This window comes from Cryptosporidium andersoni, assembly GCF_001865355.1.
Source record: "Cryptosporidium andersoni isolate 30847 chromosome Unknown contig_42, whole genome shotgun sequence".
Classification (NCBI taxonomy): domain Eukaryota; phylum Apicomplexa; class Conoidasida; order Eucoccidiorida; family Cryptosporidiidae; genus Cryptosporidium; species Cryptosporidium andersoni.
The window spans coordinates 12,464-24,840 of record NW_027122819.1 but is presented as its reverse complement, the minus strand read 5'-3'; the positions used below and the strand labels follow the sequence as shown (position 1 = coordinate 24,840).

The window sequence follows — 12,377 nt, the reverse complement described above, 5'->3', positions numbered from 1 at the left end:
ATTGATCTACAAGTTATTTAGGATCTATATGTCTCTACTGCTATCTATTTCTGAAAATAAGATTAAACAGTATAAAGAATATATAGAAATATACAATTGCTTGAATAGTTTACAACCAAATCTCTGCATTGTTCTATCTAGACAAGTGAAATCAAGTTATAAGAAATTACTTTACAGCCCCCTAACTTTCACAAAAAGATCGCTTTATTCGATTCTTTTACTATTGAACACCTTTAAACCTTGTACTGATCAAGATTTTAATCAACAATCTAATAAAAACAATGTATTTGTCAAAGTTCTGAAGAAACTTTTTGATAAAATAGGAAAACTACAAGATTTATCCAGCAATCTTTTGCAGAAACATGAATCTTTACAAAGCAGCAAAGTTATTGAAGACCAAATGTATTTGAAGCAATATATAGAAAATGTCCATGAACTTAGAATTAGACTACATACTTTATGTCGTCGATGGATAATCCAGTCAATATTACGTTTAGATTATCTTTACATTTGTTTGCTAAACTCTATCAAAGTAGACTCGCTAGCTATTGTAAAACAAGCAGCAAATATATTGAAAAGTTATGAGATCCACCAGATGCTAAATATTGTAAAAAGCTTAATTCATGAGGAAAAGAGTGCTGGACTAATGGTTCAAGATAATTTACTAAATGACGCAGTTACATCTCTTAGACTCCAAACTGTACTAAGAAAGATTATTGCAGAACATCCTCTTTCTACCCTAAATCCCAAACTAATGACTGAATTTGCAACTTTGATCTGTAGTGGTAAACTAACTCCCGACATTGAGTCTATTATCTGTTTGGAGAATTCGAACTCAGTGGCACCTTCTAAACAAGTTAATTACACATCAAAACCTTGGATATCTGAGATGATAGCAGATTCTACTATGGAAACTCATATTAGTAGCGACAGTGATGAATATTACTCAGATACAGAGGAGGAATATCGGAAGTCTATACTTCTAGAGAGTAATGCAAGTAAATTGCAGAATAATAAGCTAGACAGCTTAACTAGCAATAGTGCAGCATATTTACAAGATAAGAATGACACTCTAAACAACCCCAAGTCATACCAGAAATCTTCCATAAAATCTGATAATATGGGGATTAGAAGAAATCAGAGATCAGCTATTTTAAGGTCTATTAGGAAAACTAAAGGTTCCAGTACATTTTCGGACTTTAAGGATGGGAGCCTTAACAAATCTTCCGTGAGGTTAGATCTAACTCGGAAGCTACTCAAGACTTTAGCTTCCGATAATATAAAATAGTGACAAATAATACAATAACAAAAGATATCCAAAATAAACGCTTTTGTATTGGATAAAGAGTTGTCTTGAAGATCTATTTTTTGTCAATGTTTTTGTGGGCTGGGCACGTAGCGTCATGTCTTATAAAGAGGTCAGCTTGGACTACTTAACCTAAGGTTATAAAGTTATGTAGATTTATTAATAACACATATAGAGATGAGAACTTAAAACAAATTTACTATGGAAGAATTGGAAATGGCACTATCTGAGGACCAGATTTGGAATAGCCTAGAAGAATATGATGAAGAATCTAGTGATAAGGAATTCCAATCTCCGAAATTTGGAGATTTTGATGTTGAAAGAGAGTATGAATTAAATAGTGATGAATATAGCAATGTACTAACTGATGATACCTTGTTGAGCTGGTCCACACCTAGAAATATGAGCCATAACCGTGAGGATAAAAATAACTTTTCAGGAATTAAGCTGTTTGGCTTAAGTGAAAAAAAGAATGTCGTAAATTTGAATATTCAATCTGAAGAACTAGGTATTGAGGAGCTTAAGAATCACTTAGTTAATGAGGAGGATTGCGTAAAAACTAACGACTGTATACCATTGTCTAACTCAGTTAATACAAAGAACAATTTAAACCCAGACTACGTTGAATTACAGATACAGGTTTCAGAACTATTACGTGCATCTGAAAGACACCAAGAAGAGGTCCATTTGGAATTAGATAAAGCATTAGCATCTAATGAAGTACTAAAGAAAGAAATAGATTCTTTAAAGGATAAACTGGGAAGGAATTCAACATTGCTGTGCAAGTATAAACTGGAATCTTTGGCACTATCTGCTCAAATACCATATTTAAAGAGTATGCCTCTAGAAGGTTCAAAACAAAAAGAAGTATGTATTTTGCAAAATAAAGTAGGGATACTAGAAGAAGAGCTAGAAGAAGCTAATAGGCAACTAGTTAATTATGGAATTTATAGACAGAAGTGTATTGAACTTGAAAGTGAATTAAATAGAGCTTCAGATAAATTCACAGAACTTGAGAAATTTCAAACTGAACAACTGAAAATAGCTGAAGATGAAATTAGATCTTTAACTGAAATAAAGGACAAGCTATTTTCAGATTTGCATAATACTCTTAAAGAAAATGATGCGTTGAAACTTACAAACAATGCAATAATGAGAATTGACTCCACTTATAAGAGTGTACCATCTGATGAAGACATATCACTTGAGTTACTAAATACTCATTTAGATTCAGAAATTAATGAATTAGGTATCAAAGAAAACAGTGAGGTTATCTCAGAAGATCAAAAGTTAATAGTCTTTGAGATATGTAGATCCATTATACCAAAACTTTCACACAAAATTGCTGAGGAAATGGTACATGGCTCTGAAGACAATAAAAATGACATTGAATCTAACTCGAGTATCATAAAAAGAATAGATAAGTTTATAAAAAGAAGCATTGGAATTCAGGTAGGCTTTCCACAGTTTTCCGGCACTACTGGATTCAATGATACCGATCCAATATTTATTAGAAATGAAGTGATAACTCTTAGAAATGAAAACAAAAGACTTAAGAAGGAGAATCAAAGCTTAAAAAATGATATGAAGAGTCTTAACAAGAGAACAATACATAGAAATATAGAGAGCATGAGAGAGGTGAGTTACAGAACTTCTGGAACTAAAAATAGCTTTGCTGCAAGTGGTAATTATGCAGCAAATATCAAGAACCCTTCTGGATGGGCTAGTTCCATAGTTAATGAAATCAGTGAGTTGGAAGAACGATGCAATAAACTGAAGATGGATAATTTAACTCAGAAACCAGTTATTTTATCAAGGGAGAGTACAAATTATAATTCGACAGTTACATCATTTGAAGATTTAAAAAAAAACAATGTAGAGGATCTTCAATCACAAAGTGCAAAAAAATCTTCATTGAACGAGCTCAACAGTTTAAGAGAAAAACTTGTGACTGAAGGTATTCTATTATAGAAATCAATTATAGTTGATAATAAAATATTATATTGAGACATGAAAGTTCACATAAATTAACAATACTACAAAAATTACAACTACTAGACATCTATCTTATCACCAAATTTCTTTATTGATACAAAGTTTGTGGAGTAGGTTTCCTATTTAGTTCTTTAGTTATAGGGGCACATTTAGCAACAAGCCAAGATAAGAACTCTAAGTCATTTTCAATAAGTGGTTCTATATTTTCCAAGACTTTTGAGTGATACCAATTAAGCCATTCGATCTCATCATAAGATAAAATTGAGAGATCAATTAGTTCCTTTTGAATGGGAGCATAAGTTAAAGGTTTAAAACCAAGAAACTGACCATTTGAGTCATTTTCAGTCTCAACAGCCACAACTTCTACCAAATTTTCAATTCTGATACCAAAATTATCAACTTCATAGTATCCTGGCTCTATAGATAACACCATCCCAGGCTCTAGAGATAAGGACTTTGTGAAGTCTCTTGTTTTATAAATCCCATAGGGGCCTTCATGTACACAAAGAAAAGACCCAACCCCATGCCCAGTACTATGTGAATAGTCTAATCCAACCTCCCATAGGCTTAAGCGTGCAATTATATCTAAATCTCCACCAGTTGTACCACTAGGAAATATTGTCTTGTTTAGACGGATAAATCCCACTAGTACACGAGTAAATGAATCTATTTGTTTTAGTGTAGGTCTTGTACTTCCATTATTTTTAAATAAAAACAAAGTTCTAGTGACATCTGTTGTCCCAGTAAGATATTGCCCACCTGAGTCACATAGATACATTGTAGATTGAATTACCTTACTATTTTCTTCACTAGGCCTATAGTGGATTATCGCACCATTGGATCCAATAGAAGATATGGTTGGAAAACTTGGGTACTTATAGAGTGGTTGTTCTTCACGTAATCTGTATAATTTTTCAGATAAATCCCACTCAGTCATCTTATTGTTAAATATTGAATCATCCATACAAGAACAGTCCAAATAGTAAAGAAATCTGCTCAAGGCTAGACCATCATAGCGATGGCAGCTACGCATTCCATCCAACTCAACTTCATTTTTCTTGCTACGAAAGTACTCTACAATAGACATTTTAGTTAGTAAGTGACTAGATAATTTAGTGTCATGAAACAATTCATAGATAGACCCACATGGATATGAAGTACTATCTACCTTCTCTTTGATAGTTTCCAATGCTGCATTGTAAACAGCTAAGTTGCATTCTGATTGTGGGAGCCAAATTTTAGACATGCTATCATTAGAAAAAGATAAAGTTGCACATTCAACAGTAGATTTTAGTTCTTTTATAAAGTCTTCTATTGGGAATATTTGTATATTTTTGCAAAATTCACAATATAAATAATCTAGAACTTCCTGAGTAACCTTCATCTTATCCACAAAGAATTTAATTTTATATGGGATTTCTGTACTAGGTTTATTCTTCTCATCATTAAACCTTTGAAGGATAAGAAAAGAAGCAAATAGTGGGCTATATTCTACATCAGATCCTCTAAGATTAAGGATCCAAGCAATTTCGCTTATATCACAAATAGTTAGAATTGACGATTTTTCTTGTTGCATTATTTCTAATATTCTTCGAATTTTAGATACCGATGTTTCACCAGTATATTCTATTCCGTGTATAAAAATGGAGTTGCTAGAAACCATGAGACTTTGCCTATCAGTCCAGATTAAATCAACTAAGTTTGTTTCAAGTAGTTTTAAACTAACTTTAAATTCTCGGTTTGAAGTTTCTTCAGCTTCTTTAATATATTTAATAATAGCTTCATATACTCTCCAAGAAGTTACTTGCATATCAATGCCTAGATTTCCAATAAACTTACTTGTTTTAAGTAGATCAACGATGTGCCAATAAAAACTATTTTTGACCTCATGTACCTGGAATTCAGGAGGTGCAACACTACTAGCTTCAACAGTGTACCTCCCGTCTACATATAACATAGCACATTTGTCGGTGATTAAGCACACACCTTCCGAGCCACTAAAACCAGTCATGAATTCGCGACGTTTGTACCAAGATGGTGGATACTCAGACATATGTGGATCACTAGAAGGAATAATATAAGCATCAATTTCGAACTGTTTCATTAAAGTTCTGAGTTTCTGTAACTTTTCATATCTACTTAAATTACTCATTTCTGTCAATCAAAATGAGATAGCCAAATTCAGTCTAAAGTTAGTATACTCAAATAAGATCCTGACAAATGTTCCTTTTCTTGCTAAATAAGAAGAATTGCTACTACTAAAAATAGTGCAAGGCTACTTTTTTATGTGTCGATACAATAAGAGTCCATATTAATTATCCCCCTTCAGTGTAACAATTTAGTGTTTAGGAGACGGCGCTAATCATGCAACTACGTTAGTATTCTAATCTAATAATACTGGAGTAAGAAGAATTTCTTGGGTTTGATATTACACAGATGTAAATAAAAATAATGACAACGATAGCATATTATCCCCTAAACATAAGGTAACTTCTTTTTGCATATGTCTAGGCAAGTTTAAATTTAAGAAGCAGCTTATTGAATATGAAAAAGGAGGTCACTTTGAGTTGATTAAATTATATGCAATGTTATACATATTTCTAAGGGATATTTAAACAGTAGTCTTTAGCTATTTTATCATAAATATCTACCTAAACTTTAGCTTTTACATAACTTAGGAACTAGTTTCTTAAAGAAGATAATATGTACTGTAATGCATAAAATCAAACATTGGTTTTCTACTTTCTAAGTTAAATTTACTTTCGAATAATATATAGAACAATGTGTTAAATATGTGCAAATTTAGTAGATAAACTGAGGCTTTTAATAGATATAAAATTAAATTACAATGGAGTTTTAAAGATTATAAAATAGCTTGTTATATTTATAAATTGATTATAACACATTTAAAAAAGTTTTATTATAATAAATAGTAATATTTCTTGGGATAATTTGCAGTGTGTAATTCCATTTTCTGTTAATTTTTGTCAGAAAATGATTTTACTATTTGAAAGTAGCTTTTTTTTCTTAAAGTAGGTATAAAGAATTTAGTTGTTTATTTGAACAGTTAATCTATCGAAATCTTAGTTTCTTCTAAATAATTCAGTATATAAAGAGTTGAATAGATGAAATTTGGATGTTGATCTTTAAAATGAGGAGATATTGTTAAATTATACTGGATATTTGATAAACTAAACTGTCTACATAAGGGTTTCTGAGCATAGAGAAGTGATCTCCATCTGAAAGATGTACTATTCTTATCTTCGGAATATTTAATACATTTTGAACATTCACAAATGAGTAAATACCAATTGGGGTATATATATTGCTAAAAATTGCAGAGTGTGATAGAACAAAGTATATTTCCTCACTAAGTGAGCCAGTATTAGTCTTAAAGTAATGGATACTTGTACGTATAAGATTCTTTAGACGTTCAAATGTCATCAAAATCTCTTTAAGAGATGTATCTTGTGACTGGTATTTTATTGTTTCATAAATACGGATCTTTGAGTTCTTATCTCCTAATACTTCGGCAAAATTCTTTGGAAGTGCATATTTTATTTGTGTTGAGTTCTCAACCAATTTCATGAAAATTGATAATGCAAGTTCATCTATATTTTCTTTACCTCTTCTAGATTCTAGTATACACATTGGATCAAACAAAAGTAATTTTGACTTTATACCTAGAAGTAGCTCATTATTCAACTTTCTAGCAACTTCTATAGCCATAAAACTAGCTATGGACCACCCACTAATAACTAAAGACATATCTTCTACAGAGGTATTTATACGATCTTTATGAGCCTCAAATATAGTTGATATTATAGTAATGATTGCATCTATTGGGTCATCAATTAGATCATCAGGTGGTGATACCAAAATAAACCTAAGTTTTGTAACTGTACACAGCTGATTTGCAAAGTTTATAAGTTCTGCTACAAGGTATTTCTCACCAATAAATATAAATAGTCCTTTTTGGGAGTCTGAATTAATCAAGATCTCGGGTGACATGTCAATAAACCAATGATGAGTATTAATTGAGTTAAGAATTGTTCTCCGCTTTATAAAATCAATTGATTTTGACCAATCATTTTCAAGAAGATATTTAAAACAAGTTGTCAAATAGTCTACATTACAGTTTCTAATATTCACCTTACCTTGTGAATCATTGATAATACCTATAGTACGCCTCATATCAAATAGTGGCATTATTGAATCAGAAGGCTTTTGATGTACAAACATATGCTGCAAAGGAGCTAAGGGATGATTTTTATCTTTGCTAATGCTTATATCCAGCAATTTAGACCACTCTTCAAATGGAATAATATTCAATTCTATATTTAGTCTTTTTAGAGCTTCCTGAATATCTTCCATGCATACCCAATCACTCGAGTCTAAATTATAGCAACTATTTCCATAAATTAGGGGTTTCTGCATAGAATAGGCACATATGTCACAGCAAAAGTCAACAGCTACTAAATGTATTGCCATATTTGTTTCAGGTAAACACTTCATCATAATGCACCCTTTTACAAAGGCATTAGGTAGATCACTAATATTAGAAACTCCAGTTTTACTATTTCCACCTATTCTACCTGGACGATATACTGATATATTGAATCCACGTTGACGTGCAATTCGGAGAATTCTCTCAGCAGCCCATTTAGATTGAGAATATCCCAACATTAGTGAACGATGGTGAATACCTGCCTTATCATTTTCTAGAATGGGGTCATCCTCATAAAATATGCGTCTTCCATTATCCAAGTAGTAACGTCTTGATATACTCAAATCTAGTGGGTCCAGTCCACCCAAATATGGAGGGAGAGGGGGCCGCTCAATATGATCATAAAAAATACCCAATGTTGAAATATAATGAATAGGTAATATGCATCTCTCACATGATGATGAAGAGCAATTTCCAGAACATAGAGATGGAGACATTGCAAATTTAATTACTTCCTTTATGCTTAATACATTAGCATTCTTAATATAAGAATAAGCTGATGTGAAATTTACAACAGCACCAATATGGACTATTGCATCAACACTGTTGGCAATACTCTGGTACAAGTCTAGATTCATACCAAACATAGGTAGACAAATATCTCCAACAACTATCTTGATATTCTCTTTCAAAATCTTTTGTACTCCCTGAATCCCGTATATATCCATCATATATTTCAATTTTTCATAGCCACTTTCTTTGTCAGAACATCTCACTAATGCCCAAATTGTTATGCCAGGATTGAACCTTGACAAGGTTTCAATCATGCATGTTCCCATAAAGCCAGTACCTCCCGTTAAAAATACAGAATTCATACAAGCATTTATTCCAGAAGGTAATTTTATTCCTCTGTTCCCTATCTTTCCATCTTTCATTTTCACAGATATTTCTGGATCAAGGGAGATGTCATCTTCAATTTCCTTCCATCTTCTCAACTTTGAATCATTCACTATTTCAAGATTTAATCCAGACAAAGTTTTGATACATACAGTGTAAATATACGATTTTATATCGTCAAAGGAAGGATTATCAAGCATCAGAGATACGGGTAATTTAACTCCAAGTTTTAAGTGGATGGAATTCCGGAATTCCACAGCCATCAGTGAATCAATACTAGAAAGATCATATTGCTCATCATATATTCCAAGTATTTCATAAGCACAACTTTTAATTGTTGCATCTATGAAACCATTCATTTCTGTCTGTGGAATATCTTTAAAAATTTCATTAATTATATGTCTATCTTCATTATCTTCATTTAACTTCAGTATTGATTCTTCCTCTATACTACATAGCATCTTGGGAATTTTCCCTTCATAAATTCTGAAGAAATCAGGCCACTTTATATCCATAATAGCTAAAATAGGTGGTAGGGATTTCGGGTAAATCCCAGGATTGCAAGTAGCCGAATGGTAATGTGAATTAAATATCCATTCAAGGCACTGAATGCAATCTACATTTTTTAATTTTTTAATACCAGGTGTTTCTCTATCTTTTAAGTCTGTAGCCATTCCTTGCTCATCCCATGGTCCCCATTGAATGCTTATGTCTAGCAAACTAGAAAATTTCCCTTTTTTTCTATAACTCATCAGTGAATCTAAAGCTGCATTAGCTGCAGCATAATTAGACTGACCAATATTACCAAACAATGATGTTATTGAAGAAAATGTTATATAAAACTTAAGCTTGTAAGGCAAGAGTTGTTCAATAGCATTATGCAAATTAATAGCACCTATAACTTTTGGTTTGTATACTTTTTCTATACTTTCATAAGTTTGATTTTTGATTAAGCAATCACTTAATACACCGGCTGCATGAATTATGCCCACTATGGAACACTTTTTAGATGAATTATCATGACCTAGAGTCAAATCATGGATCAAGTTGAATACAGAAGTGTAATCCGATACATCGCATTTAACAACTTCTATACTCCCATTTGTAGAGACTTTATCCCAAATATGCTTAACATTTTTTGAACACCTTCCAGATCTTGACAAAAGTATTATTTTACTTTGCTTTTGATAACCTATTAACCATTCAGCAATTAATAGTCCAAGTGCCCCAGTCCCCCCACTTATAATAATAATGTCATCTGTTACAGCCTCAGGTAATGGGTCACTTTGCAAGTGTTCTTCTTGAATTAAAATGGAAGGTAGTTCCTCAATTGACTTTAATTTAGGAGTGAATATTTGCAAACCATTATCAAATCTAACTGCAATGTCTAAATATCCATTATTGGTAAGTGGAACTAGCTTTGAAATAAGATCCACTAACCAATCTAATGAGAGTGTCGAGATTTCAGATAAACCTAGATCTATATATATAGAGTTTATGCGATATTCAAATCTAGCACTTTTGCAAAATCCCCAAGTGCCACCATTTAATGGTAATTTAGCCATAGGATTATCAGTTAAGTCAACTATTTGTGCATTATTTGTAATTATCCAAACTGAGCAATCAGTTTTCACTAAACTGTAAAGCTCAGTTAATATATTTAATATCTCAACTTCGCTTGAACAAAATAAGCTAGTGCAGAAAAGTATATTTGTCCAGGACTTCTCTTTGAGAATACAGTATAATTCTGAAATATTTGAGACATTACAGTAATTGAAGATGTTACACTTACTATTATAAAAGAAGTTACTCCAACCAAGAACTAAAGTAGAGGTTGGATCCAGTACCTTAGATGCTAGATTTTCTGTACTAGTTAATTCCATCATCTCCCAGTCAGTATACCAACCCAATTCTCTAAATTTAGATTTAATGTTCATATCACTATTTATTTTCAAAGTTTCCAGATATTTAGTATAATCTATTAAAGGAGATTCAATACTGGATGTATTATACAACTCCATTTCGGCAAATACGTTGTTATCAAGGTCGGATAAATTAACAAAATTCGTTGATACAGAAATACATAGAAGTTGTAAACATGCAGATGTATCCAAAATTTCATTGATTGTAATTTTTCTAACGTTTACTGCTGAATTATTAGTTCCAATTCCAATACTAATTTTTGCAATTAAAAACATCAACTCAATAATACATGGGTGGATGCAATATCCACTAAACAATTTTGATATAGATTGAAATGTATCATTGGATTTAATAAAAAATCTTTGTATTTCTGTTTTTATCAGCTCATAAGTAGTAATTTCGAATTTCATGTACTCTTTAATATTTTCTATTTTATTTAAAGTATCATCTAAATTTGGATATTCACTTTTTCTTATATCAACTAAATTTTTTACAGAGTATAAACTTGTAAGCTTCGTATTCTGGGCAAATTTTAGGGGCATATCGACTGGTATAATTCTACACGTCAAATATTTTGCTTCATCATTTAATTTCACTTCTACTAAACCACTTTTACTTAATAATGTGTTAATATCTGAACATTTTAATCGTAGTATCTCCAAGTTATGTAAATTTGGTAATTGTATATTTTCTATTTGGATGTCACATCTAGAATATCTTCCATTTTCGGTGTAATTTTTAGAATGGGCTAAATATCTTAGCCCTCTATTTAAAAATTCTATATAAACCCCAAAAGGAGCTAATTTTAACAAATCTGCAACATTACTTGGTATGAAGTAGGGAGATTCAGATTGGAAATTTATAAATGGATGCCAAGTACTAATTGACCAAGGGAATTTCCTAGTAGATGTAAATATGCAGTTTTTCACATTAACTGATGAGATTTCTTGGTTATCTTCTTTTTCTAATTGAAGTTTGAGGTTTCCAAGTATTTTCTTGTAATGATTTACATTGTCAAAGTCTTTTTCTGTACTTTGTATTACATTATACCATGTTAAGTGGACTCTCTCACTACTCTTTATAGATTGAATTCCCATTTTTGTCAAAGTTGGCTGTGGTCCAATTTCGATTAAAGTATTGGCACCTAATTTTGTCACAGCTGAGTTCAGTGCTTTATAAAATAAAACAGGTTTTGTTATATGTGAAGACCAGTATTTGGGGTCCTTAAGCAATTCATGTTCTATCAAATCTCCAGACACTGTTGAGACAAATTTAATGCTACTACTGGTATCTTCATTAAACTTAATATTCTCTTTAATAAACTCTTCTAATTCTGATGCCATACCTGACATTAAAGGTGAATGGAATGCATGGGAAACATTCAAATATTTGCCTTGTTTACCTAGCTTACTTAAGATTGTATTGATAGAATTTGAACTTCCGGATACAATGATACTCCTAGGTCCATTGATGGCAGCAACTGCAATAGATTCTTCTCCGCAGTCAAGAATTACAGAATTAACTTCTTCTTCAGTCTTTCTCAGTGCCAACATAACACCATTTCTTGGAAGTTCAAACATTAATCTTGATCTCTTAGTTACTAGTATTGCTGCATATTCCAAGGAGATAGCACCAACTACTACTGCTGCTACATACTCTCCCAACGAATGTCCAATAACAATATCAGGTTCTATACCTTTACTTAATAATAGTTGAGTTATTGAGTATTCTAATGCAAAAATTGCCGGTTGTGCATATAACGTATTGTTAATATAATTTGCATCTAGGTCAAAATCGTCAGATCCCGTT

General features: G+C 31.8%; 3 protein-coding genes across 3 annotated transcripts; 2 read left to right on the top strand and 1 right to left on the bottom strand.

Moving 5' to 3' along the window:
- Window positions 1-28: 28 nt before the first annotated feature.
- On the top strand, window positions 29-1,288 carry cand_015750 (uncharacterized protein; the record flags this gene model as incomplete). Its single annotated transcript, XM_067211810.1, has 1 exon — window positions 29-1,288. One exon carries the CDS (start codon window positions 29-31, stop codon window positions 1,286-1,288), a length of 1,260 nt encoding a protein of 419 aa, XP_067069414.1.
- A 219-nt stretch (window positions 1,289-1,507) lies between these two features.
- cand_015740 (uncharacterized protein) lies at window positions 1,508-3,277 on the top strand (the record flags this gene model as incomplete). Its single annotated transcript, XM_067211809.1, has 1 exon — window positions 1,508-3,277. The coding sequence occupies one exon, from the start codon at window positions 1,508-1,510 to the stop codon at window positions 3,275-3,277; it is 1,770 nt and encodes a 589-aa protein (XP_067069413.1).
- Window positions 3,278-3,389: 112 nt separating this feature from the next.
- cand_015730 (XAA-PRO aminopeptidase 1) lies at window positions 3,390-5,453 on the bottom strand (the record flags this gene model as incomplete). The annotated part of the gene is made up of 1 exon (XM_067211808.1): window positions 3,390-5,453. The coding sequence occupies one exon, from the start codon at window positions 5,451-5,453 to the stop codon at window positions 3,390-3,392; it is 2,064 nt and encodes a 687-aa protein (XP_067069412.1).
- Window positions 5,454-12,377: the final 6,924 nt, after the last annotated feature.